This window comes from Venturia canescens, chromosome 11, assembly GCF_019457755.1.
Source record: "Venturia canescens isolate UGA chromosome 11, ASM1945775v1, whole genome shotgun sequence".
Classification (NCBI taxonomy): domain Eukaryota; kingdom Metazoa; phylum Arthropoda; class Insecta; order Hymenoptera; family Ichneumonidae; genus Venturia; species Venturia canescens.
In genome coordinates, this window is record NC_057431.1 from 5,975,214 (window position 1) to 6,002,266 (window position 27,053).

The following is a 27,053-nucleotide window of genomic DNA, read 5'->3' on the forward strand; positions in this document are numbered from 1 at the left end:
GCAAAAATCCTTTTTTTTTTGTTTTTCTCCTTCGACGCACGCATGTTGCTTAACTCGGGGGTGAAAAATAGCGTTGAAACTACACCGATCGGGGAAGCCAGCGAAGGATGCGTTGAGTTCGCGCACCGATCGCCACTCGCAAGGTTTGTTTTCCTTTTTTCTTGCCTCGTTTATTAAAACTCTGCGATTTTGAGCTTTTCGAGCTCGAGGGGAAAGAATTCGGGGAAATCTTTTTGCCCCGAGTCCCAGCTGACTCCGGCTTCCCCGTCAATTGTTTTCAATCCTGCCGGTGTTTTTGAGCGGTGACCTTGAGAGCCTGAAAAACCGCACGTTCTCTGCGGAGTCAATCGTCCCAGCAAAGGGGCCACGAACATGCTTTTGTCTCCATCGCTTTTTTGTCATCTTAAATTGAAAAAAAAGAATCTCGAGTAACTCGATTATCGACGATGTTACGACCCGAAATGTGCGGTCGAGACCTCCGAAGCACAAAATCTCGGCGAACGATTCGCATGAAATTTCGACCGATCAAACAAACCCAAGCATTTACGCATTCCGCAGCAGAAAAATCCAAGCTTTTGAATTCCAAACTGTAAATGAAGAACGACGAGGAAGAGCGGAAACGAAAATCGAGTGAAAAGCTAAAAGCACGCTAATCAACGGCGGAAATCGCGCCCGCACGCGAGCCGGTGTTTTAGCCTTTTCGCGCCTTTTCCTATCGACACTAATAATGTTGGGGTGGGGGGAGCGCGGTTCGCGGTGGTAGTTCGGCCTTGCATCCTCGCTGCGATAATCGAATGTGTGGACAAGACTAGCGTGCGAAATGAAAAATAGTATGAAAAGTGATACAACGCGGGGGCTCTCGCGGCGCGACGAGGCGTGACGGGGACTTGCCAAGTCAGAACAAAAGTTTCGCAGCGAATAATTCACACGTGAATCATGAATGAGGTCGCTAAAATGTCCAACTCGATAAATAAGAACGTGAAACATTCCAATTCCGGTTTTTCCTTCTCGAGAGCCTGCCAACACACTCCCTTATAGGCGAATAAAAACTTTTCCGGAGTATTAAATCCTACGACAGTAAGACTTTATTTAATTTGATAAAAACAATCCTTTTGCGTGACACACGCGACGCACCCGGCCTGGCCCCTCCCGCTACCTTTTTTTCTCTCTTCCACGATGATCCCAAGTCCCTGCTTAATCTCGTTATTTGGCGCGAGGGAGTGGTGGGAACACGCGACCAATCAGGGCGCCGTGTCTCATTAGATATTTCTAGAGTCACTTGCGCGCGACAAATTGTCACTCGTTATTTACGCCCGCTAATAATTCACCCTGCGAAGTCCCGACCCCGTAATCACCGTAATTTCTGTCATCGGCTACCCAAAAGCCGCCTTTTATTTTTCCATTCCAAAATAAACGTGCCGTTGATCTTGAATTTTAAAAAAAGTCAGACGTTCCGCAAAGATCAGATTTTTCGAAGCCGAAACTCAGAACTCGCCATCCGTGAATTCCTCGGTATTCGCGCCGTCGAGCATAATTTTCCGAGAAAGTTGCTTCGAAACGATCCGCAAGAATGTAAACACGAAAAATCACTGAAACCTTCCGGATATCAACAAACTAAGAAAAATCGCTGTTTCCCGCTATTCTGCGAACGTCGTCAAATTTTTGTGTAAACTGGCTGAATTCTTCGTGGGGGAGCATAAAGTTCAAGATTGGAGAAGCGAGCGAGCGGCGTCGTCGCGATGTTATCGCCGCAATAAGTCGTGTGTCATGTATTCCGGGGTGCACAAAGCGCGTCTGTCGTTGAAAACGGATGATGAACCAAAGCCGGAATATCGACCGGGAGGAAACGCGATACACGCGTGTAAGGTATCGATGTATAAACAGGGGGCGAGAGCGAGAGTCAAAACTCAACGGTTTTTTATACGCCGCGGGAGAGATAAAGGAAAAGAAAAAAACGTACGAAAGCAGCGTAACCGATCCCCAAGAACACGAAACTAGCGAGAACGTTAGAGGACAGATTCTCTCACTCTCGCTCCAGTTAACCCCCGCCCCTCGGCGCCTCCTTTGTGTACAGACCCACCTGAGTGTAGCATAACCGGAATTTCGGACTATCGCGCGTGTTCCAGATTTCCGGTCGTGCCCATCCCCATTCCATTTTCCTTTTTTTCATTTATCACATTATCGTCCATTATTCTTATGAATCATAAAGAAATTAGTTTTTTTTTTCAGTTTTATCCAAGCGTTTTATTATTAATTAAATACATTTGCCGATTTTGTTTTTACATTTTGAAATAAAATCAAATTTTTCTCACTTTTTCACACCTTTCGAGTGCCCTTCGGTCGAAAAAATTCGAATTAATCGTAGTCGTCGAAGGAAATGAAACTTTATTCGCCCTTTCACTTTTTTATTAGCATATTTCAAGGAAATTTTGGAGGAAAGAAAAAAGGTTTTTGTTTCCGTGTTTCTTTCAGACGCAAACTGATAATTCTGGCATCCGTATGCCGGAAAAAATTCAAATTTTCCCAAACTTTTCAGTAGGCTTTCGACGGAAACTTTTTTTGTTACATTTTTTGAAATTTCTGACGTTTTTTCTCGCGTTTTTCTGCACTGGAAAAAGGCAACGGTTTTTAAACTTTGGCTTCGAGTCTCTTGTTGCGCAGCATTGACGAAATGGTTTTAACGTGCGAGGCACGTGGGCAAATAATCGAAAGTGCATTCCATCCGAGAGGACAATATTTAATTATTATTCGTAGTTGTTCGTGGTGCGCGTCCACGCCTCGTTCGTTTTTCAAAAGACGCATAAAACGTGAAAAAACGGAAAACGAGGAGGCTCGTAATTGAGCGGTAATTAAGTTGGGCGCGGCTTTCTCACTCTCGTGCAGACATTCTCGAAACTCACCTTTGCAACTGTCCGAATGTTATTATTACCGACGCTCCTTCGTTTTCTACCCCCAAAAGTGCTTCAAACTGAAAAACCGTTTTTCCTCATCCTCCCTTCAACGGTTACGAGCGCCCGTGCTCGCGGCGACTGCAGCGCTCTCCTCGCTATACACGCGCACTAAAATTGGGTCGGCGCTTCGAACTTCACCATAAAAACAAATACGTGAGTGGCACGAGAGTGTTTGACTGCGGTACCGAGAGCCACTGCATCCTTTTTATCGATCCTCGAGCCCCTTCGCCCTTGCGTCTTCATTCCCTTTTCCCCTTCTCGATAATTTTTCTCAAAAAATTTCACGCTTTCATTGCAAAATTTGGCCAATTTTTTTTCGGGCAAGTTCGACATTATTTTTCGTCGTCAAGCTATTCGCGGCGGGCTCCGAGCACCCAGAAATTCAGTATATTTTTCCTCCTTCCTCATTTCGCTTTGTTTATCTTTTCAGGATAGCAGGGGAAACGGAAGCTCGACAGAATGGGCTCGTACTGGCTCAACGTTGCCGTTCTCAGGGTCATCATCCCAGTGACCTTCGCAGCTTGTAAGTTATCGAGGAGCGATGTTTTTTTTTGAACTTTGAGACGAATCGCGGTGCATGCGGCCAGCAAATCTTGATTTTCAGGTTTTTATTGTATCCCGAAAAACTTTCACGAAACTCATCGAATTCCAGCGAGTGACGTAACGGTCGGGAGATTGTCACGCGATAAATTGTACACACACACACACACATGGAAAAACTAAGATAACTGTTTTGCTTTTGTTCAACGACGCAATCAATCAAATGGTTTTTCGATAGGAAAACGACCGGAATTTCCTCCCTCGATACCGCGTCGTTTCAGTGCTTCGATAAAAATGACGAAAAAATGGCGGTCGATCGAAATGTTGGGATTTGTCGAGCGCGCCAAAGTGCTAAAGTGTTTTGACGTAGCATCTCAAAAATAGTTAAGAAAATGGCCATTTTTTTCGTTCCCCCGGAATGATGATTTTTGCAGAGAAATCCGAGGGGAACTCGCACGTCAGAACCCAACGAAAATTTGGAAAAAATCCGTTCGAAAGAAAATCGCGTTTTCCGCCATTTTCGGTAATCCCCCACGAAATTTCTTGATTCGACACTTTTTTTCGAACCGCCTCAACGAAAGGCTGCAGGGAAAGAAAAATTTTGACATTCCACGCTAAGTGAAGGGGAATTCGAACGTCTCGAGTGTCAATGCGATGGGGTGGGGGAGTGGGATTCACTCCGAGGCCACTTTGCCGTTCCAAAATTAGAAGCGCCACTGTCCGGACCGATATCCAACCGCTGCGTGTTTCGCTATGCACGAATTAAACCTTTTCTAGTGACACACGAGCATGAGAAAAAATTCTCCCGGCGCGGTTAATCGCGATGAATAAGTGTCTGGAGTTGAGGCCATCGATTTATAAATAGAACAAAATTTCATTATCGAGTCTCCACTTCTCGGCCGTGAGCAGCTTCCGAACGGACAAAAAAACCGTTTTTTTATCGAAACAAAATGGCTGCAAACAAAATGGACGCGCTTTTCGATCTGATCGTTTATGTACCAATAAAAACTCTTGAACGAAAAATCCGCTTATTTATTTTCCCAAACGCAATTTTCACTCGAGAGAACTTTTTTTTCCACCATTTTTTTTGTTTTTCTTCCCTCCTGAGCAACAAATGACACAGTCTCGGGAAATGAATGCAAAACGTCTGTAAATCACGGAGCTTGCCAACGGCCATAAAGTCTTTGACCTTTTGACGTCGTTGGCCGGCGCTACCTCGCGCGGCGGCTTCAAAGTGGGTCACTGTGCTCCCTCAATTCGAGAGCGCATTATCTCGCGGGGGCGGAGAGGCTCGCGCGGCCGGAGGAGCCCGGGCTCGACGCAATTTTGGCAGTTTTTACGCGTTTTTTTCTCAATTTTTTCACTTTTTTCTTTTTTTCGAATTAAAAATTTTTTTTTTCCAATTAAACGATATTTTATTTCCCTTTTTTTAAACACTTTTTTCAATTTTTTTCAAATCCTGAATTTAGGCGCGCCTCGCCTAAAAAATTGCGAGAACGAAATGTCACGCGTACACATTCAACGGACTTTGCGGCGCGACCTTTCGCACCAGGTCACCCCGGACCGCCGCTCCCCCGAAGACCTTTCCTTCCTCATTTTTCCCCGAACTTCGTCCTCGTCTAATCCCCACGACGAAAATGTCAATTTTCCTTTCTAATACTCGAAAATTCATTTTTCCAAATTCTTTCAAAATCCATTTTTCCTTTTTTCCCCAAACATTTTTTTGTCGGATAAAAACCGAAGAATCAATGTTTTCTTGAAAATCCAATTTTTCCAAATTTTTTAAAACAATTTTTGATTTTTTTCATTGATTCACTTTTCCAATTTTCCACATTTTTGAAAATCCCTTTTTCCTTTTTTCCCCAAACATTTTTTTGTCGGATAAAAACCGAAGAACCAATATTTCCTTGAAAATCCTATTTTTCCAAATTTTTTCAAACAATTTTGATGTTTTTTATTAATTCATTTTTCCAATTTTTCACATTTTTGAAAATCCATTTTTCGTTTTCCAAACATTATTTTTGTTTTATCGGATAAAAACCGAAGAATCAATGTTTTCTTGAAAATCCAATTTTTCCAAATATTTTCAAAATAATTTTCCTCTTTTGTTTATTTATTTATTCATTTTTCCAGTTTTCCACATTTCTTGAGAACCCATTTGTCGTTACTCGTTTCCAAACTTTTTGGAAATCCCCCTTTCTGAATTATTCAAAAAATTTTATTTAAAAAAAAAAAAATTGAAAATCTGATATTACCTAATTTTTGAAAATAATTTTGGTTTTTTTTGTTCCAAATCAGGTACAATATGGCGGCCGACAGGATTGTCGCTGATTTACCTCGGATTGATGCTCTACTCGCCGATGGTCCCGATCGCGACAGCAGAAACGATGAAGGGCCACACCGGAAATTACTTGAAGGCTTGCGTAACTCTGAGCTTCCTAACGAGCCTGACCCAGCTCATGTTTCACATTGTACTTTTGTCCCTGCCACCGTACGGATACTTTCTCGAGGCTTGCACATTCCTTGAGATGATATTCAGGCACCTCGGCCTGGTCAGGTTGGACGGTGCGACCGTCTGGGAAATCGTGTTCTGGCTACTCCCCGAAATCATTGCTTTTCCAACCACTATTGCGATGTACCTTTTGTGCAAACGGACGACCTGGGAACCGCACAAAGAAGACGACGAAAGCTCCACCGTCCAGCCAGCCAAAAAAATTCACGACGATGCCAATGCGAAGGTTTTTTCATTCCCATTCTCATCTTTTACGCTCTCAAATGAGAAATTTCATTGAGGAAAAATAAGAAGCTAATGCAAATGAAAATTTCGATCATTTTTTCTGTTGAATTCTATTTTCGAATATAAAGTACGAGAAAAAGGTTTTAAAGACATTAAACATTTTTTTTTTTTAACTAACGATTACTAATATTAATTATTATTCAACTAATTGATCAATAAAATTGATGGATAATAAATAAATTAAAAATAAACGAATAAAAAGTCCGGAAAATGTGCATTTTCAAAAATACGCTTTTCTTACTAAATAAATCTATAAATTTACTTCAATTTTTATGTTTTTCATTATAAATATAATTGTTATTGAAATTATATTAATTTTATCATTTAATAAATAATGAAAATAATTTTTTTAATTCATGGAAGAAAATGAGGATTAAAGGTGGAGCAAATTTATCAACAAAATTCCAATTTAATTGATTCGAGTATTTATTTAATAATAAAAACGATGAAATTCTGGAATACAAAGTATGAAAAAAAAGTTTTCAAAGCAAAAAAATGGTTACTCAAATTTGATGTTTTTCAAATTTATAAATTCACTTGAATCTTTATATTTTTAATGATGAATATAATCATGATGAAAATAATAATTTAAATTTTATGATTTAATAAAAATGAAAAATAAATTAATCAACAAAAATCCAATTTTTATTCACTAATTTTGTTATTAATTCGTTTTAATTGATTCGAGCATTTATTTAATTATAAAAATGAATAATAAAGCAACAAAAACTGTTGCAGGTAACAAATTTTCTCGGGACTATCGGGACGTACGTCGTGCTGGGATCCCTGTGCTGCGTTTCTTCGTTGACGCCCTCGGTCGAGGGGGCTTTTTACTTCATAATATTCATCGGTGCCTCGAGCTGGTGGGCCTGTCACCGAGAGCTGCGAAAAGGCTTCGCGTTCGTCTGTCGCTTCGTGATGGCAGTCGTCGTTGTACATATTCTCGTTCTCATGACTTACCAGAATCAATGGTCCCAAGAGTTCGTACCGGTGAACAGCACTTGGGCTCGATATTTCGCCCTCGATCCGTACTACACGAGCAACTGCTCGGATCCTCGCTACATCGATTACGTCGATTCTTCCTCCGAGTGGACCAGCTACAGCCACGCTCTCGGACTCTTTTGGCTTTATTACGTTTTGGCACTGCAGTCGCGATTCTTGTTCAGAAAACCGGTACGATCTGAAATTTTCCCTTTTGTCGTGGCACATTCCCCCCCCCCCCCCCCCCCCCCGATTACTCTTCGTCGTGGACGAAGATTCACGAGATTCCTGGGGGGCGAAGCTCGACTGTTGCCAATAACGTTCCGAGGACAGGCGGTATTTCAAATTTACATTTTTACGATCCTCGGTAGCCTCGAAATTGAGGAAAAGTTGAGAAAATTGGGGAAAATTAGTTTCGGGCTGGACATTTTTCGTGGGAATTTATTTGCGATGTACGTGGACTTGAAAAACCGAAAATTCCGGCCTCATTTTTGGGACTGCTTTTGAGGAAAATGATTTTGTTTGATTTTGAAGATTTTGAAGATTTAAATTTTCGGTTTTTGTAATGCTCAATCGTTCGTTGGTACTTGAATTTTGAAAAATACCGTAAAAACAGTTTCCGGGTTCTCACAGTCGCGTTCTCGCCCCCCCACCGAGTCAGGATGACAGGAGCCTTCGTAATAGTTTGTCCCACTAACAAAATTCATGAAAATCTCCATCCGCTGGCATCGGTGATTGGGAATTCTTTGAAGCCCGGCCAAAATAACACTGAAAAACCAAAAAAAAACGAAAAACCAAAACCAAATTGAAATTCCTCGCTTCTGACTAACATCGACGAGCTTACAGCCAAAGCAGCATGCGAGGCTGAGCGGAAAGTTGACGAATTTGGACACGTCCTTGTCCCGCCACGTGTCCATTAGACGAAGAACTCCGTCGCAGCGGTGGCAATCGGCGAAGCGAAAAGCCCGCGTAAGAACTCTGGAATGGCGTGGATTTTATTTCGGTTTTGGAATGTTGCACTTTGATGTGGAAATGATGAATTTTTACAGCTTCCTATCGCCTGTCAATTTCGATGTCGTTTGACCCTCCAATTCAAATTGCTTGAGATTGAAGAAATTTTTTTTTCTTTCTCGAATGTAAATCTCTTTCGTTTCGTTGTGCAGCCATGTAATTCTTTAGTTTTGCTCAAACCGTTGTTCTAGAAAGCGAGCGTGCCAGCCTCATATCAGCCCGACGAAACGACGCCAGTACGTATGAAAAATTATTTCTCCGCTTCGACTCTCGCCGATCACTCACGTTCTAACGCTGCCGGGCTTGGGACGAACCTCTCTCGCTGCCTTAATCCTCACACTAATTCCATTTTCGAGTACATTTTAATCCGAAAGGACGAGGAATCACTGCAGCGCGAGCATTTTCAAACCCCATCGACGATTTTCATGCTGAAACGAAATTTCAAGGTTTTGGGACCGAAGCAGGGAGCTTCGAGACCGACCTCGAAACTGACGCCGAAAATAATTGATTTCTCAAAGTTTTCAACAGTTTAGAAGCTCCTGCCGGAGATGAGAAGAAAAATTTGTTTTTCGATTCAAATTTTCGTATCAAATTTCCTGAATGCGATCGATTTTTTTCATCAATTTTCGAATTTTGGGGTCGTCCCGGCGCTGCAGTGATTTCCACCTCGATTCTCCCGGGCATAGAATCGTATATTAAGAACTCAAATTGCAAGGTGCTAGATTTGCTAGTTTTTATTTTCAATTATAGAGAGAAAGAAATAAATCTGACGAGAGAAGTGTCGCGTTAACAGCAGACCCGGTGAAGGTAAATCGCCGTTGATTCCTCGGTGAGCAAAAGCGAATTTTTTCGTCACGAAGCTGCGGGCGATAAAAAAAATGAAGAATTGGTGGGTCGAATTTCTTCAATTTCTTCGTCACGAAACGACGAAAATTTGGATTCGCGATAAAGAATCGTGACGAACCGATGAAATTGTCGGTTGACCAATCGATTCGATTTTGCTCACTACCAAAAAGTAATTCGCACGTTTGTTTCGCACCTCAGTAGTCTTTTGACTTTTTCACTGTCGCATTCGCCTTGAAGCTCCAACAATTGAGGCTATTTTAGCAGCACACTCGTAGATTCGTGTTTTCTTACATTATAAATCACCCCTAGAAATGAGCAGTTGTGGCCTGTAGAAACAACGAAATGCAAATAAATCCTGAGGCCGTTTCGAGCAGACAATTCATTCGAACTTCTCTTTTGCAGCTGATGCGCTTTGGCTCCGGACGCACCGGTCTGCTCCAAGACTCAACAGGCAGCGTCATCGTCCAGGATGCCCACAACGATGACAGCATCCAGCTACAGTCCCTCAGCGAAGGTGAATCCGACTGGGTCTCGCCTCATCGTAGGAATTTAAAAAAGTCATAAAACGCATAAAAAATACGAAAATTCAGTGTGCCTCGCTCGTTCGACTGTCTCGAGTTTATCACACAAAAGACATCAAATTTCGAGCTCTCCAGATGCTGAAAAAGAATAAATATTTCATAGCTAAACTCTAAGTCTAAAACTTCAAATTTCGTCGATTTTTTTCTAAATTTTTAAACCTCGACAGTTTCCTGTCGATTTTAAAAGCTTTCACAAAGATTTTTCAAACCTTTTTTCGTTGAATTTCGATCGTTCCTCAACTCCCCATTTCCTTGTTTCCAGGAGCTCCGGACGAGGGTCCCGGGATAGTGGAGCAAGTGATAATGGCAGTTTACTCGATATTTCAGTTGATCGTAAATTCTTCCTATTTAGCAACGAACATAATAATGATGGTGAGACAGAAACGAGTGGAATATCGAGTTGGCAGGAAATCAAGTTTTCTGCGATTGAGAGATTTTTCCTGAATTTTCAGACTTGGAGTATCATGTACCACAGTTGGACGACGTTTATACTGCTGATGTGGGCATTGGTGCTGTGGATGGTACCGAACAAGAGAAGTTCGATGATGAAGTGTTCGCCGTTCATAGTTTTTTACGCGACGCTACTGCTGCTCGTTGGTTACATTTACAGTATGAATTTGACGGAGGAGGAATTGCCGACGGTGTTCCACGACATCAAGGTCGCCGAGATCGGTTTCCGCAAGCCCTTCGGCTCGGATCCAGCTCCGAGTTGGCATCAAATCGTCAAAGTGCGTAAAAGCATCGAAATTATAATTTTTTCCCTCCTGAGATGAAACTGACCGGAGCCTTTTCCAGTGCGCCTTCACCACGATGTTCTGGATCACCATGAGACAATACATGGCCGAGAGACAGTCCCAGAAAAGGTCCTCGGCCATGAGAGACATGGTCGCCCCCCTCCACGTCTCCGTTTCCACCGCCACCACCGCCATGAACAAAGAAACTCCCGAAATAAAAAGCCAATTCATGAAGGATGTCGGACGCGTCGTGAAAAAACTGCTCATCAAATTCTGGATCGCGATCGTTGCCATCATGCTCTTCACCAGCGGCATCACCGGAGAACGCATGACCGTTTTCCGGATCATTTACATGTCGCTCTTCCTCGTCTTCGTCATCACTTTTCAGGTGATGGTCGAAACGAACGTTTTTTACGTATCGAAATATTGATTTTCACTCTTTTCCCATGGATTTTCCATGTTTTGTCAAATTTTTCAAATCATCGAACATCTTTTTCCACTTATTTTGAATTCCAACTCGAGTTACTTTGACCAATTGATTAATTGAATTGATAAAATGATTAGAAAGAGATTTATTCGAATTGAGTTTAATAAAATCGATTCAAAATTCATTTATTCAAAAAATTGCATTTCCCATCGATTAGAAAGTGTTTTTACTGATAAAGTTTGTATTTCTTCATCGATTCAGTTCTCCTGGACTGCTTGGAGGAAAATGATGTACGGTTTCTGGATCACGGTTATCGCGTACTCAGTCGCCATGTTGATCCTCGTTTACACATACCAGTTCAGTAATTTTCCTGGCTACTGGACCCGTCTCGGCATCGATGAAGCACTGTGAGAAAGAATTTCACGATCGAGAATCCAAAATTCCTTGAAATCGTTCAAGCCCGAGGCACCGATTGATTTTCCTGATTTGCTTTTCAGGCAAATGGACATTGGACTTGAATCGTACAAAACGAAGGAGCTTTTCGTGCGCCTTCTCACTCCGACGTTTTTCGTGATCGTTACAGTCCTGCAAATCCATTATTTCCACGAAGATTTCCTCGAAATCACGAATATCGAGAGAACCGGGTGAGTTTTTGTCGTTGCCGCACCGAGCGAGCTGAATGTTCCGTGATCGAGTCGAGTCCAAAAATCCTCAGCCGAGCGTGGGGGAAAAAGTTGAAAAAAATGTTGAAAAAATTGCAGAGTCGACCTGGTCTCGAGGCGCGGAAGTTTGGGCTACTCGAGCACCGTGCCCATCGTTTCGACCAGCTCCGAGGAGGCGATTCCCGCGGATGGTGAAAAGAAAACTGTTATTTATACCCTGAAACAGTTGAAGCGTAAGGGGACCTTTTGTTGATTGCTCGAAAGTTTGAATGATCGTCGTGGCGAGGGATGTGACGAAACTTTGGGATTTCCAGATATGTCGAAAATGGAGCGAATGGCACTGATGAGGAAGACGATCGAGAACGTGAAGAACTTTTACGACTGGATTTGGCTGATTCTTGAGATTCACATGCAGAAAATAATTTTCATTTCTTTCATCCTGCTGTGCATCAAAGACGTGAGTTTGAGGGAGTTGAATTTCTGTCAGATTTTCGTCGAAAAACAATCGAAAGGATTTAACTGATGAAAATGCCTCGACAGGTCTGCGCCATAAATTTATTCTTCGTCATCGCGGTCGTGGTTGCGATAAATTTCCAGCGGAGCGTGCAAATAACTTCGATAAACGCGATGGCTGGAATTATTGCGATTCTGATGGTAGCCAAAATGCTCTATCAGATCGAGTACATCGTTCACGAGAACTGGGACGTCAACTGCTCGGTAAAATTCGACGGGTTTTTGTCGACTCGAGCGCCTCCAAAGCCGGCGAAATAATCAATCGATTTTCTCGTGATCGTAGAGAACGGACGCTAACGGGACGGAGAGTGTGACGACTTACAACGTCGCCAAATGGATCGGCATGGACAAAGCGAGAACTGGAGAATTGCCGTACTTGTTAAGGGGCTACATCGGGATGGTGACCGTGACGACGATCCGCGCGATCATCGTAATTCGACAGTGTTTCCATCGCCACGAGAAAGGCGAACCCCTGGAAACGCCCCTGGTCATGTTCCCGAAAATCACGAGAGCCGACGCCGACAAAGGCATTCCCGAGTGTCTCAAATTTCTCTTCAATTATGGCTTTTATAAATTCGGATTGGAATTCTGCCTGATGGGAATCGTCGCCCTCATCGGCACCAGACTCGACTTTTATTCCGTCCTCTACGGTATTTGGCTACTCGTACTTTTCTCCATGAAGAGAACCACGACCGCGAGGGTCTGGCCGTTCTTTCGCATCTTCGCCATCGTCGTTCTCCCACTCCAGTACGCTTTTGTCGTCGCGCCCCCGACCTGGCTCTGCATCAGTGAGTTTCTACGCTCAATTCGGAATTGTTTTTTTATGACAGAAAAGTCGCTCGATCAAAGCGTTTTTTTGTCCAATAAATTTATCGATTCATCGAAATTGTACTTTTCCAACGTTGCAGATTATCCGTGGAGCATTCTGGACGATTCGGGATTGGACACACTTCGAAGATTGCAGGATTGGATGTACTTTCCGGACCCCGAGTATCCTCCGAGCCCGGAGAAGCTCATCTGCGATTTCATTCTTCTCATGATGATCGTTCGTCAGAGTTTGGTGTTCCGGATCGAGGCCCGGAGTCGAGCGACCGGTGAAGAGTTTATCGCCGGTCACAATTTTTCCGTTTCTCAAGAAATGGAGAAGCCGAACTTCGTGAACCCGGTGAAGGATTACGTCTCGCTCGCCCAATGCTGGCTCGACGTTTTCAAAAGAGGCTCCATGATGAGTTTCATGTGGATCACCCTCTCGATCATGTTCCTGGCTGGGACCAACAGAACCAACATATTTTCCCTCGGCTACTTGATCGGGGCTTTCATATTCCTTTGGCAAGGAAGCGACTTTTATCTCAGACCGATAAAAACCATTCTCAAGTGGTGGAATTTCCTCATCGGCTACAACGTCGTCGTCATTTTCTCTAAAGCTATCCTCCAGGGCGTTGGTTGCGTTTTGCTCAAGCAGGTAATTCGACCTGCGCACCTTTCATCGAATAATTCCCAACGAGGAAGCATTCTCGACCACTTTTCCCCATTTTCTCGTCAATTCCCGTGCTCAACTGTCAACGAATTCGAAGCTTTACGATCGGGACAGTGTACGAATTTCGTAGAGCTCGAAATTAGCAAATTTCTACAAAAATACCTTCATTTTCTCGTATTTCATGAGAAAGAGAATGGAAAAAGCAATTTTTCGTTAGATTCGAAGATCTCCAAAAAAGTATTGGAGCGACTTTTATTCAATTTATTCTCGTTCAAGATTTTCCTTCAGATTCCTTCGCGATTTGAAAATTCGCCAAGCGTGGAAAGGAGCGCGTGAAGTAATGGAATTTCGTGGCTTCATTTCAGATGGAAACTTCGGTTTGCTGGTTGGTCCAGCTGCTGGGGATAGCGTGTTTGAAAAAGTTCCATACCTCCGGAACGATTTTCGACGGGAAAGACAATTACTGCGAAGTCCCGCGAGAGGACATCGGGATGGTTTGGGACGGTCTTTGCTTCGCGTGTCTCTTGGTCCAGAAGCGTCTCTTCAAGAGTTACTATTTTTTCCACATAGTGGACGAAACGAAGGCGATGAGTATATTGGCGTCGCGAGGAGCGGAGCTGCTCCAAGATCTGCACCGGAAGCGGATCGAGTATCAGGAGAACGTGGAAAAAGCGGTTTTGCAAAAGCTCAAGTTCAAGATGGACAAAATCAAGGCCGATCAGCAGAGGATTCAAGGGCCGAGTTACAGGGAGCCGGCGACCCACAAAATCGGTAAGACGGCTCACGATGATTTTCTCGTTAAGGCGAGAACATTGAGGCATTTGGGTCGATTTGACCCGTGAAGTTAACCGGCTCGTGACGAGGATCCTTTCGTTCGGTTTTCATCGAAAAAAAAAAATCGCGAGTAGAAGCGTACGTTGACGGGATTCGGCTGGTAAAAACTCGGAAAATATCGAGCGAGATCGTTGAAAAAAGGTGACAAAGTTTTAGCTTTTCGATTGGGAATAACGAACCTCGAAGATTCATTTGATTATAAATTTTTAAACGGACGCGCGCCTTGCGAGAGGTCTGTCTGATCGAGGTATGTTGAGACAAAATCGCGGTGGATTATCGTCGCCGAAGTATCGTTCCGGGTTGAAATGCTCGAGCGGAGGTTTTAAAGGGAGTTCCGGGTCGGGAAGGAAGGGTCGAGAGGCCGGGAGTAGGTAAATTCGCAAATTTGAAGTTCAGCGGATCGTGCGAGTCGAGCTCAAAGTCACGAATTCATCCTCATAAATGCTCATCTGTGTGTCTGTGTCCCGGAAACGCTTCCACGGGAAAAAACTCGTTAAGGAGAGGCACCGTTGGCGCGAGCGTCGAGCGCAAGTTCCTGCGTCTCTTCGGGCGGTCACACGCCGCCGCAGGGTTACAGAACGCCGATCGACGAGGACGAGGACGACGAGGAAGAGGAGCGGACGCAGAGGAGCGAAAACACCAGGAGAATCGGGCCCGACGACGAGCCGCCGCCGCTGACCCCCCGGGCCGCGTCGCTGCTGCAAGCCCCGTCGCCAAATTCCGCGATAATGACAGTCAGCCTCGAGGCTTATCTCGAGCCCACGAGAATCTCGTTCGGCTCACCGCCCAGCAGCGAACTCAACCCCCGCGGACCTTCGCCCGATGAAACTTTTCCTGTTTTTTCGCCTCCGCCCTATGACCGATCCAGGCCGAGACATCGCGCGAGCTTTTCGAGCCGCAGGCATCGCAGACAGTCGAGCTACACCGGCGCCGGCTGCCCTTGGCTCTCCGAACTCCAAACTCCAAGAGCTTCCATTATTTCAACCACCTCACGATCGCCGCTATCCCATCACACATGTAACGCTCCATTTTCGGAGAGGATCTTTATCCATCTTCTCCTCGAGCCATGAAAAACTTCAGCGCCTCTTGTTGCGACCGTGTTCTCATGTACATAAGCTTCCAACACGCGGAACTTGGAACTTTTAGTACGCACCGAATTATTCTCTCATTTATTCTTTTTTTTCCAACGCCCTCCCATCTTTTCAGATTATTTCTCTTCCCTTGTAACTCGATCAACGATTTTACCCACCGAATTCTTCGGCGCGAAGACAATCAAACGTTTTTTGGCCAATTTCACTTTGGAGGCAGTCCATTCCTCATTGAATTTCAACTGTTTCGATAAATCTTCGCACTTACTTGCCTCGTGATAAACTGGACAGTGCTGAAGTTTTTTTAAAACAATTTTTGGCAACGCTCCGGCACGTCTCTCGTAAGGTTTCATTCTCTTCGTGCATTCTCTGCTCAAATTTGCTTCCTTTTTATGACTTCCCATTTTCTCAGGCTCTTACGGTTTTTGTTGGTCGTCGAGAGAGACTGGGAGGGCAAAGTGTACAAAGGGACTGTTAATATGTAAATTTTCGACGTCATCCTTCCCCACGTTCTCGTCCCCCTTCCCCCCTGAGCAAACTTTTTAGTTGATCTCACGAATGAACATTCGAATTATGATTTTTTCATCTTTTTCGTAAAAATGTGTGTGTGTTAGATACGCTCTATCCGAGAGATCGACCTCTGTACAAACATCGTGTGCCAAAGACCAACAGAGAGGGTAATTTTTTCATGATTTTTTATTCATTCCATTCGTCTCTGCCTCGAACCCCACCCTGGAGCCAGAAGTAACAGGAACGACGAACTGATCACTCGTTCTCACGTTTTTTTTGTCAATTGTTCGGTTTACAATAGTTTTGAAAAAAAATCGCTGGCGCAGGGCACGAGCTTTTTGTGCCTAAGAATTGATTTGAGATTTTTGGACCCAGTGTGGCGTTTGAGGGCGAATTAATCAGCTGTGGGTTCCCAGGGTTAATGGTCCTCGACTTTCAATGACTTTCAGGCATTTTTAACTAGCTGAAAACTGTAAATACCCCATTCGTGTACTAATCGATCCCGAATCATGGCATTTTCCTCAATTTTTCCTCTAGATCGTGATCCTGGTTACTAAATATCCTGGCGAAATAAAAATCAATGTTATTTCGTGTCTAACGAATGGGTGAGCCTCGAAATAGGATTCCCGAAGCATGTTTGTCCCCTAAATATTTCGTGTTGTCGTTGCGATATGAAAAAGTGATTTTTTCATTAATGGATTGTCGGAGTAATCGATTCTTTTTGCTTTCGTGCAGCTGTGAGATCCGGCGACTATTACATGTTCGACGATCTCGACGACGATGACGTCACCGATCATCTCGTGCCTGACCTGGACGACAAACGCGAGGAAGACGAACGGCTTCGTCAGCAACAAGCGAAAGGACGGAGAATGACCGTGGCCGAAGTCAGTCTCACCAATAATTTTCGTATTTTTTGCTCAGTTACGAACATTCAAATCGAACCAATAATTACCCGACAAAAGTTTTTGTTGCCTGGCTAATTTTGCTCCTGAATGCAGGTCATGACCATCGGCATTTTACCCGCACGAGTGGATCTAGAATATCAAAAATCGAGTTTTACGATCGTTTCGAACTCACGCACTCACCGATTTTCATCAATCAAGTTTCGATCCAAATTTTTCCCGGAGCCACTCGTAGAATTTATTTAAAAACAAAATGTCCGTTACGAGCTCTTCGATGATGGAATTTCGAAGGAAAATTTCTCGGAACGTTTTTCGATCGGACTTCTGGCTGAAGCGTCGTCGACTTTTGGAGCTTGGGAGTCTTCCATCGCGTTTACCGTCCGAACGGTTGCGGATGGAGCAAAAGTCCACAGGACCGATTTTGTAGGGGATTAAATTCCCTGCAAAAAAGTTCCCGGCCACTTTTCAATATTTCCAACAATTCAGGCCTGAGACGTTAAAAATGCCTCGGAACCGGAGCCAGGCATTCTCCGGTGAGCTCTCGGGACGAAAGTACTGGAAATAGGAAAATCTATCCAGGAGCTTTCCGTCGGGAAATTCGATTCCCCGCAACATCGGTCTCATGGACTTTTGCTCTATTCCCAGCCGTTGGGACGGTACGCCACCCAAAACGAGTTGGAACTTCAATCGCCGATAACTTTTCAGGCCTGAATGACATCGACTAACTTTGCCAGACTTTTCGACTCGAAATTCAGTCCCCGAGTCGAGCTCGCCCTAAAACCAACGACCTCGGGACTCCTCGTACACACTTTTCTCGCATACTCGCAGAGTCTCATTTGTGTGGCAAAAAATCAAGTTTTCAGAGTGCACTAAGCTTTCTTATCCCCCATTATTGAGTTACACTCTTTGAAGAACAGGAAAAAACTACTCGAAATAAATGATTGCCGGAGCTCACCGTAAAACCTACAAAGTTGAATGTCGAAATACGATTTTTTGAGTTAATGGAATTTGCAGCTGATGACAACAGTGTTAAAGACTGACATAGAGATAGCGACCCACGTCGCGATGTACGGAGGAACGCAAAAGGACGCTCTTCGGCTTCGACGTCAGAGCGTGCCGCTGACCCGCAAGAAATCATCCATGTCCTACCTGAGCGCACGTTCCGAAACCGACACTGCCGCGGCCACCGATGTGAGATTCCCGCTCCCTTAAAGCCTGCATGCATGCCCTCTAACGAAGCGATGAAAACAAAAAAAAATCAAAAATCGACGCTTCTCCTTAACTGCCTATCGCTGATTATGATTTTCCTCTCAACTTCATTTCTGTAGCTCTAATTATTCGTGTCTCGCGTCACATTCATTCGCGCCGAGGCGTTTCGAACAATCGCATCAACGCTTTTGGCCCAATTTTCGAAACGTCTCGACCGCGAGTTCGTCACGCACCATTCGCTAGCTTCATTTCCATTGAAATTCGTTTTCACGTATCGCGACTTTTTCGAAGAACAGTTCAATTTTCAAATTTCAACTTTATTCAATTTTTATTTCTGTTCGATTCATCGAGTGATCATCGATTTGTCAAGATTAAGAAAAATAAATTTTACATTAACAATCAAATAAACACTAAATTCAACGTTTTTTTATACTCAATTGAATTTTATTGGAAAAACGGTCCTTCAAAAAGGTCGGGATGATTGTTCATCGAATGTTCTCGACTGTGGCCAGAAAATTTTCTGGTTTGCTGTCTCTGCAGCTTGTGAATCGATTCTTTCCGTAGCGCTTGTTCTCCCTTCGTTTGTGCTCTTTCCCCCTTAATATATTCCCGGCATCTGAAATCGCTGATGATATTTGGACTCGATTTCGCATCTGCCTGTAGAAAAAAACTGATAAATGTTTTTGAACAGTACCTTAATCCTCGTTCGACCGTATACAATTGACGAAAATACGAACGTTGGTGTGAGGAACGATGACAAAGTACGAAAATAAATCTGCAAACGTAACGCACGCTTATTCGTAGACGACTGCATCGATGTAAGCAGCAAAAGTTGAAAGCTATCGCTACTTGATAATTGTCGTTGTACCAGCGATTTTAATTTGTCTGCTGCTAAATTTTCTTTATTTTTCACAAATATTCTCCTGCTTCGAAAATTAACGTGGTCTTTTGAAACGCTTTAGATCCGAGACGCTGCCAGCCTCGACTCCGCCGAGGTCGAGGACGTCGAGCAAGAGCTGAAGACTGAAGACCTTGCCAAGACCCCCGCTGACTCGGTCCAAGGAGACGAACTCACCGAAGATCCAACCAGAGCTTCGGGCGTCGACAAAGATCGAGGAAAGGACCAAGACGAAGAGGACGACGAGGAGCCCGAAGGAGACCCGGACAAACAGAAATCAGTCTCTCTTCTAACGTACCTGAAATTCGTTCTCGTCATCCTCAATAGCACCATGGTCTCCATGACCAAATACCTTAATAGATTCTCTAGAGACTACAGATATATACGTAAAGTTCTTACCAAAGAAAAAAGAATTCTCAAGGTCAGTGGAAAAAAAAATTTCGTTGCACTCCATTCTTTAGATCGTTTTTTAAGAAAAATTTCTTTTAGTTGAATAAAATTAATTCTTACGAAAGTTCAACCTATATTGGACAAAAAAGCTACGGAATTTAGTAGATTTTTATTTTATAATTTTATTAATTCTGATACAAAAAACAAAATGAAATTGAAATTTTAGTGCTTTCAGCACTCTTTGTTCACTCGCCAAGCTTCTTTTTCGTAATTTCAAACATGAAATTCGCCGAGTTTCGAAATTCTTTAGAGTTTTGCTAATTTATTCTCAGTTCGCTGTGAAAGTGTAAATTTTATCGGGTTTTAATAAATTTTCACGAAATTTTTCACCAGAAGCGGTTAAAAATCACGATTTTTTTAGAGAGATTTGGGAAATTGAGGAACGCACTGGGGAATGAAAAAAATTGGCGAAAATGTCAAGTTTTGCCACAGCTTTTTGAGTTGCTCATTGGTTGGTAATTGCTGAAAGGATGAACTACGAAGAATGTAAGATTATTGGGTAATTTTGTGTGCAGGCCAAACCAGATTTCCGGATGGGAACGCGATTGGGAATAAATCAAATATGGCAGCCGATACCGGTGATGAAGCAGAGGTGAGGAAAAGCCAGGAGAATCCTCCATTTGATTTACCACTAGAAAGAGAGTCTTTGTTGAAAGAAAAAGGAAAAAAGACATATATAAAAATGACGCAGTACACACGTAAAAGTAGAGCCAATTTAAGCTTCTCACTCGAAAGTACAGAAAAGCAAGAAAGTCGTTGAGGGGGAAGAAAAAGCCTCGAAGAAGCTCCCCGAGAACCAGGCGATTTCTATCGAGTGGAGATTGAAAAACCGAATAAAAAGTAACAAAAATGTTTTTCGCTTCGAGTCAATTTGCGAGTTTAGCCACTTCTAGATCTTTGCTCGTCCTCTAGGGATCGTTTATTTGATTTTTTTTGCCATTTGCCTCTAGATTCAGTAGTTTAAATGCTTGCTCTGATAGATCTGACAGCGAGGAAAGCACGGACGAGAGCTCCGGGAATGGCCAACGGCCTGGTCCATCGTCAAAAAGTACCAGGAGGTGAGACAGTCGTCGCTTTTTCAAGCTTTTTAGAATTCCTAGGCGAGCTCGTAGACTCGTAGCGTTTATCATTGTTCCCTCGAGCCCCATAATTCGCTCATTTATTTTGCAGGTCACTCGGACCCGGATTGAGGATCGATCGGTTGGTTTATCAATTTCTGTAATTCGCAGTCGTGAAAAAATCATGAAATTTTCGAGTAAGAATCTCAGAAAGATGGATTCGATTGAATTTTCGCCTGATAAACGAGTGTCGGTTGATCCTCAAACGGGACAAAGAATTTCGAGTCACAATGACAAAAGAATCCTCGACTTTTCCTGTTCCCCAGAGACGAAGCCGTAACTTCCTGGTTCCAAAAATACCTCAAGCGCGCCCTTGACTTCGCCCGGAAGCAGAGTGAGTAAGTGTTCCTTCCCTTCCGATCCAAAGACACCTCGAAAGCTTTGACGACCGAGTGACGAACCCCTGAAAACCATGAAATTTCGAACGGCAAGAAAATAATCTACGCGTAACTTTCCTGTCCTTTAAAAAAGTAAAGTCCCACAATCATCAAATTTTCAAGAGCAAGAAAATCGACATAAACGTAGAAAGAGTGTTGTGTCTGTGCCAGGAAGGAGAGCTCGCTGACAGTGCCACACATCCGAATACTGGCGCCGAGTTTGGAGCGAGGATTGGACGTGTCCTCCTCCAGGTACAATACCGACTGCTGGAGATATTAAAAAAAAAAAAAAAAACAGAATGACAAATGAACGGAAAAACGAAGCAAGAAACACAAAACAAATAAAAGCGATTGATGGTTCTTTTGCAATCGAATGTTTTTCACCGGCTGAGTCGCTTGACACGCTCGCAAAGCACGCCAATCCTCGCATGAGTCACAAACAGTCTTTTTTTTCTCAATTACCTTTTCATCTGCCCTCTTTTACGAGTTTTTTTTTCTCTTTTATTTCTTACTCCTAAATCACGAATTTTTGCAGGTACACTTTTACAATCGTACAACGATTTACAGGTCTCGTCTTCTCGCCCGCCCGGCAATCGAGCTGAGCTTTCAGTGTGCTTTCGTGATCATTTCTTCGTCGTAAAAATTGCCCGCCTCCCCATTTGTCATTGTCGTTTTACGAGTTCATGCTTCTCTCGACAGCTCGATATTTGGGCAAGCACAAGCTGAGCCCGAACCCGAGGACGAGGGCGATACCTTGGAAGAGCTTTCCGAAGACGACCAACCGCCCATCGTCCAGCTCGCAGCTTCCATTTGGTTCGGGATCCTCGCACATTCTACTTTCATGTGCTACTTCATGGTTTTTCTTCATCACGTGAAAAACGCCTCGGTCATTTCCATCCCGCTGCCCCTGATGGTCTTCTGCTGGGGCTCTCTCACCATCCCCAGGCCCTCGAAAACTTTCTGGGTCACCCTCATCGCTTACACCGAAGTGAGTCGCGCCCGCGCTTTCGTCCATCTTTCGACACGTCGACGAAATACGTGCTCACTCGCCTTTCTGCTTCCTCAGGTCATCGTCATCGTCAAATGCATCTTCCAATTCGAAATCATCCTCTGGAACCAAATGGCCTCGCCGAACCACCCTCTTTTCCCTCCGAGAATTCTGGGCATTGAGAAAAAACCGAATTACGCGCTCTGGGACCTCTGGCTACTTCTCATGATTTTCTTCCACCGGTGAGCGATCGAATAATCGCCTGACGAAAACTCGAAGAAAGTTTCTGCAAATTCATTTGAAAAAAATGAAAAAAAGCAATTAGAAAATTGTGCTCAAACGTGCGTTTTTTTAATTGGAAAATAACGTTAAAGTTTTTCGTCTTTCAAAGGTTCATGTTGAAGTCTCTGGGCCAGTGGACAGCACCGGTCAAACCGAGGAAAATCATACCGACGAATCTGACGATGAGGACGAGGAACGAGGATGGGCAAGGAGGCGGCGAGCCGGCCCGTTTCCACTGGCAAAATGAGGAAACGAAGTGAGAGTTTTTCCCACGATAATTGGAGAAGGACAAGAGCCGAGTTGCCAATTATTTATCTTTATTTTCCGTAGCAATACAACGGAAACCGAGGGAACGAGCACGAAGCGTGAGAGCTCGAACGAGGGGGAGGAAATCGAGGCGCCGAAGAACGAGGAAATCACGGACTCGAACGAGAGGCTCGTCGTCGTCAAGACCACGGAAACGAGCCCTTGCGACAAAGACTTGAAAACAGCTGTCAACATGATGTGAGCGCTGGGATTCACCTTTTTTACTCAATTCTCGCAAGGAAACACCTGGAATGAACCGTATTTTTTTATCTCGCAGAGCCTTGAAGTATTGGGAACCCATGAAAATATTTTTCGACAACATCCTCAGCCCGGAAGGCAAAGAAAAAACGAACGTTTACGCCTACATGTTTCTGTGCGACTTTTTCAACTTTATTCTTTTGATTTTTGGCTTCTCGGCTTTCGGAGTAAGTTGAGAAACGACTCGATTCACTCAGTTTTCCAAATAAACATTAAACTTTCCCCATTTTTTAGTCACAATACCTCAAATCTCGAACTTACGCTTGAATTTTCTTACAGACTCAGCAAGGGGACGGTGGAGTGACAGCATACTTGGCTGAAAATCGGGTGCCGATGCCCTTTTTGTTGATGCTGTTGCTGCAGTTCGCCCTGATAGTGATCGATCGCGCATTATTTTTGCGGAAATCGATAATGGGGAAGCTCGTTTTTCAGTATCTTCTAGTTTTCGGAGTTCACATTTGCATGTTCTTCATTTTGCCCAGCGTCACAGAAAGGTGAATATCAAAACTTATTCAACGGACAGAAAAACTTTCTTATGGAATAATGAAAATCGTTTTCCGCAGGCGATTCAACGAGAAACTGCCCCCCCAGATCTGGTACATGGTCAAATGCTTCTACCTCCTCCTCGCCGCTTATCAACTCCGTCTCGGATATCCTACCCGGATATTGGGAAATTTCTTGTGCAAGAATTACAGCATCATAAATATGTACCTCTTCAAGGGGTAGGTTTATCACTGGGAGTCAACCCTCGAACTGTACCCTCGTCCCAGCACCTTTGAACCTTACACAGATGCAAATCGGAATTGCACGAATGCAACTCGCTCTTTTGCGACCAAAAGTAGACGATTGTGGGGTCAAATGTTCTGGCCAGTTATCATGTGACCGTGGAGGATGCGGTGGCGGAAAAAATTCTTGCAATGAAAGATGATTTCGGATTTTAATCTGTAAATTTGATTTTGCTGGTGCTCATTTTTCCAGTTTCATGGTCGTCCCGTTCCTCTTCGAACTTCGAGCCGTCATGGATTGGATCTGGACCGACACTTCGATGACGATAATGGACTGGTTCAAAATGGAGGACATTTTTGCGAGCATCTACCAAATAAGGGTAAAATTGAGGAAAGATTAAATTTTGAAAGAAGGAAAAAAGCAGCAAATTGACTTTCGTCTTAAATGCATTTTTTCGGTGTTTAGTGCACTCGAGGCGTCGAAACCGATTTCCCTCAGCCTCGGGGAGTGAAGAAAACTCAAGTCAGCAAATACATGGTCGGAGGAGGCGCACTCTTCCTCATGATCGCTCTGATCTGGTTCCCCCTTCTGCTGTTCGCCCTCGGGGGCACCGTCGGCGACTCCAATCCACCGACCGAAGTTTCCATGAAAATAAGAATCGGCCCTTACGAACCGATCTACGCCATGTCCGCACAGACCAGCTCCATCGTTCAATACTCCGAGGCCGATTTCCGATCCTTCAAAGACATTTATGCTCGGGATAAGGCCGCTGTGACCTTCTTGGAAAATTATGTTAACACCGACGTCACCGCCATCACTCTCAGCGGCTCCTCGAGAAAACTTTGGGCCATTTCGCCTCCGGACAGAGAAAGGCTCGTTTGTGCACTTTTATTCGTAGAATATTTCACAATTTCGAACCCTCCGTGGTCACCGGGGTCAAGATGACCCGGAGAGCAACTTTAACCTAGAATTTCTAAATTACGGGCGCTCGAGGAAGCTTATCGCCAGAGTTGTCATTTTTTTCGGTGAAAAATGGTTTTTTTTTTCTTAAACCCGGCCTCGCTGATGGCTTTCGTAATTTTGAAAATTGGATAAAATCTTTTCCCATGATATTCTTGTTCGGAAAGGTTCAAACTAGTAAATCTCGATTTGTTTTGCCTCTCGTTCGGAGCGTCACTGGCAACGCGGCGAGTGTTTAAACATCGCTGGGGTCGTCCTGACCCCGCGTGACCAGCGCGTTCTTCCTAGAACGTGTGACCCCGGAGGCTTAAAGACGATTTGCAATAACCAACGTCCTGACGAACTTCCTGACATCGAGAGCCTATTTAAGAACTCAAATTTTCCAACTCACAGATTGAGAATGGAATTGGAGTCGAACAGCACGGTGATTGTGCACGTGGAATGGACCGTGGCGAGAAAAACGGACGTGAAGGATTTCAACGGAGTGAGCACGGAAGAGAGAGACATTCCGTTGAAGGCCTGGGAGAACGGTCAGTTCAATCCGGTGCGAAAGAGTCTCGCCGATTTACTGTTGGCGAGCACCGACTCGAACTCGCCGAACGGCACGATCGTAATGAGAAACGCTTTTCCCAAGTTCCTCAAAGTAACGAGTCGCACGGTCGAGCCGGTTCGTCAGTTGATGAATTTGTGTAAGTAGAAATTCCAAATACGCCGGAGGAGGAGAAAATTATCGTGTCGATGTTTGAGCAGCTTTTTTCTTGCGTCCAGACGGTCCAGATCGCCTCGATGACTCGGACACGGACCATTTGTACAGAAACATCAGCCTCCATCTGTCGACCAACGCCGACTGTTGCGCTCACCAGCAGTGGTGGGTCGTGAAGGAAAACTGCGACGATGTTTACGAGAAAAAACTGTTGAGCAAAGTGCCTCTCAACGACTGCAGATACATCATGATGTTCTTGTTCAACGACAAAGCTTTCCCAGAAGGTCTCAGCTTCATCAGTGGCTTTGGGCAAGTGTTTCTTCCGAATTCCCAGTCGCGAGACAGCCTCGCGTAGCGAGGACTCGGAAGTCATCGAGGAACGTTGAAAAATCTTCGAGCTGTTACAAAATTTCGATTTTTTTGGTCCTTAGGATTCTGGGTCTCTACACAACGGGGGTGATCGTGATGAGCCAGTTGATAAGGCGGAGCGTGAGTGAGATGGCGCCGAAGATAATGTTCGACGACTTGCCCTACGTCGACCGAATTCTGCGTCTCTGCCTCGACATTTATTTGGTTCGTGAGAGCGGAGAGCTGAGTTTGGAGGAGGATCTTTTCGCGAAGCTCATATTCCTCTACAGATCACCGGAAACGCTGATAAGATGGACGCGTCCGCCGGAGCCAGGCTCCAGTGGAAATCCGGAGGAGGACGAGGACGACGACGAAGACGTCGTGGTTCGCCAGGGCGAGCAGAGAAACGCCTGAGAAAGGAAACTGCCACTCGCTGGAAATTTTCCAAAGTTCCCTACGATTTGAACTCATTTCCGGCTCTTCGGATGCTCCGAACGTGAAAAAAGCACGAACAATCGGAAAATATGGCGGGTTTTTAAAACCGGAAAAACGCATTTATTTAGAAAATATTTGCCAGTTGAAAAAACGAGACGACGTCGCTCCGCGAATAACGAGAAAAGCCAGAAGCTTTTTCTCCCTCACTGACATTGCCGAAACGTTTTTTTTTCTACGTTTATATCGTTATTTATTCCAATCGTGTTTTTTCTATCGTCATCATCGTTCCGTTCGCTTTAAGGTTATTACGTAAGTCATGTTACCGCACAGTGGGTCCCCGAGACCCCTGAATCGTCAATGTCCTCGTTGGGCTAACATTTTCAGACAAAAAATCAATATTTTCGTGTCCGAAAGCGACAGATAAGCTCGGACGGGAAAATCCCTTCGAGTTTTTCAGGTCTCCCCGAGCGAAATTTTTCCTCAGTCGCGAACGCTATGAATTTTAAAATCGTACTTGAATAATACATGGAATATTCAGCCCTTCGATTTTGCATCGATATTTGTACATATTTCATTAACTCTCTTTTACTTTGTGTTCGATTATCGCATTCTCCAGTGTGTGAGTAAATACACAAAGTGTACGCTGAATAATAAAATTTGAAAACTTTCAATAAATCTTATTCATTCGATTACCACAATTTTCTTTACGAAGTAGCCAATAAACAAAAATCAGTCCAGCAAAAAGTTTCAGAAAGAGAATGAATGACAATGAAATCGGAAGAATGCAAAGCACTGACAAAAAATTTGAAAATTCCGTACACAACCTCGAAAGGTAAAAATGAATTTTCATCGAAAAAGTCAAAAATCTGCCTCAAGGCAACTCCTCCACTGCGCGTTAGTCAAATGAGTGCTGAATTTTCAAAACGCTTTCAGACCAACTTCAACGAAACTTATTGTTAGTACATTTGCATTAAAGCATATTTTATTAACGTGAAAAAATACGAAAAATGATAGTTTTGCAAAACCATCGACCGATGAATGCAAATTTCTACGATCACACATTTTCGCAGGTATTTTTCATTCCTTCAGAAATGACGATTGAAAAAGTTTTATCACTCGGTGAACAATTATTATAGCTGCA

The 27,053-nt window shown here is 43.9% G+C and overlaps 1 protein-coding gene across 10 annotated transcripts; it reads left to right on the forward strand.

The window, feature by feature from the left end:
- Window positions 1–5: 5 nt before the first annotated feature.
- On the forward strand, window positions 6–26,583 carry Piezo (piezo type mechanosensitive ion channel component). 10 transcript variants are annotated; one of them, XM_043432643.1, is made up of 37 exons: window positions 6–143; window positions 3,382–3,474; window positions 5,790–6,229; window positions 7,027–7,461; window positions 8,472–8,516; window positions 9,031–9,087; window positions 9,529–9,667; window positions 9,970–10,079; window positions 10,160–10,435; window positions 10,503–10,829; window positions 11,130–11,275; window positions 11,366–11,512; window positions 11,630–11,763; window positions 11,845–11,987; window positions 12,071–12,247; window positions 12,327–12,831; window positions 12,952–13,505; window positions 13,886–14,291; window positions 16,057–16,119; window positions 16,688–16,836; window positions 17,869–18,045; window positions 19,026–19,382; window positions 19,927–20,003; window positions 20,362–20,469; window positions 21,078–21,158; window positions 21,606–21,894; window positions 21,973–22,136; window positions 22,286–22,432; window positions 22,507–22,680; window positions 22,760–22,907; window positions 23,020–23,234; window positions 23,304–23,462; window positions 23,719–23,845; window positions 23,932–24,338; window positions 24,820–25,115; window positions 25,195–25,438; window positions 25,561–26,583. In XM_043432643.1, exons 2-37 carry the CDS (start codon window positions 3,411–3,413, stop codon window positions 25,889–25,891), a joined length of 7,818 nt encoding a protein of 2,605 aa, XP_043288578.1. In that variant the 5' UTR covers window positions 6–143; window positions 3,382–3,410; the 3' UTR covers window positions 25,892–26,583. The 10 variants fall into 10 exon arrangements, with proteins under 10 accessions (XP_043288578.1, XP_043288582.1, XP_043288579.1 ...); XM_043432647.1 differs by lacking the exons at window positions 8,472–8,516; window positions 9,031–9,087 and adding an exon at window positions 8,116–8,238 and having other exon boundaries at window positions 20,392–20,469; XM_043432644.1 differs by lacking the exons at window positions 8,472–8,516; window positions 9,031–9,087 and adding an exon at window positions 8,116–8,238 and having other exon boundaries at window positions 9,529–9,640.
- The last annotated feature ends 470 nt before the right edge of the window (window positions 26,584–27,053 follow it).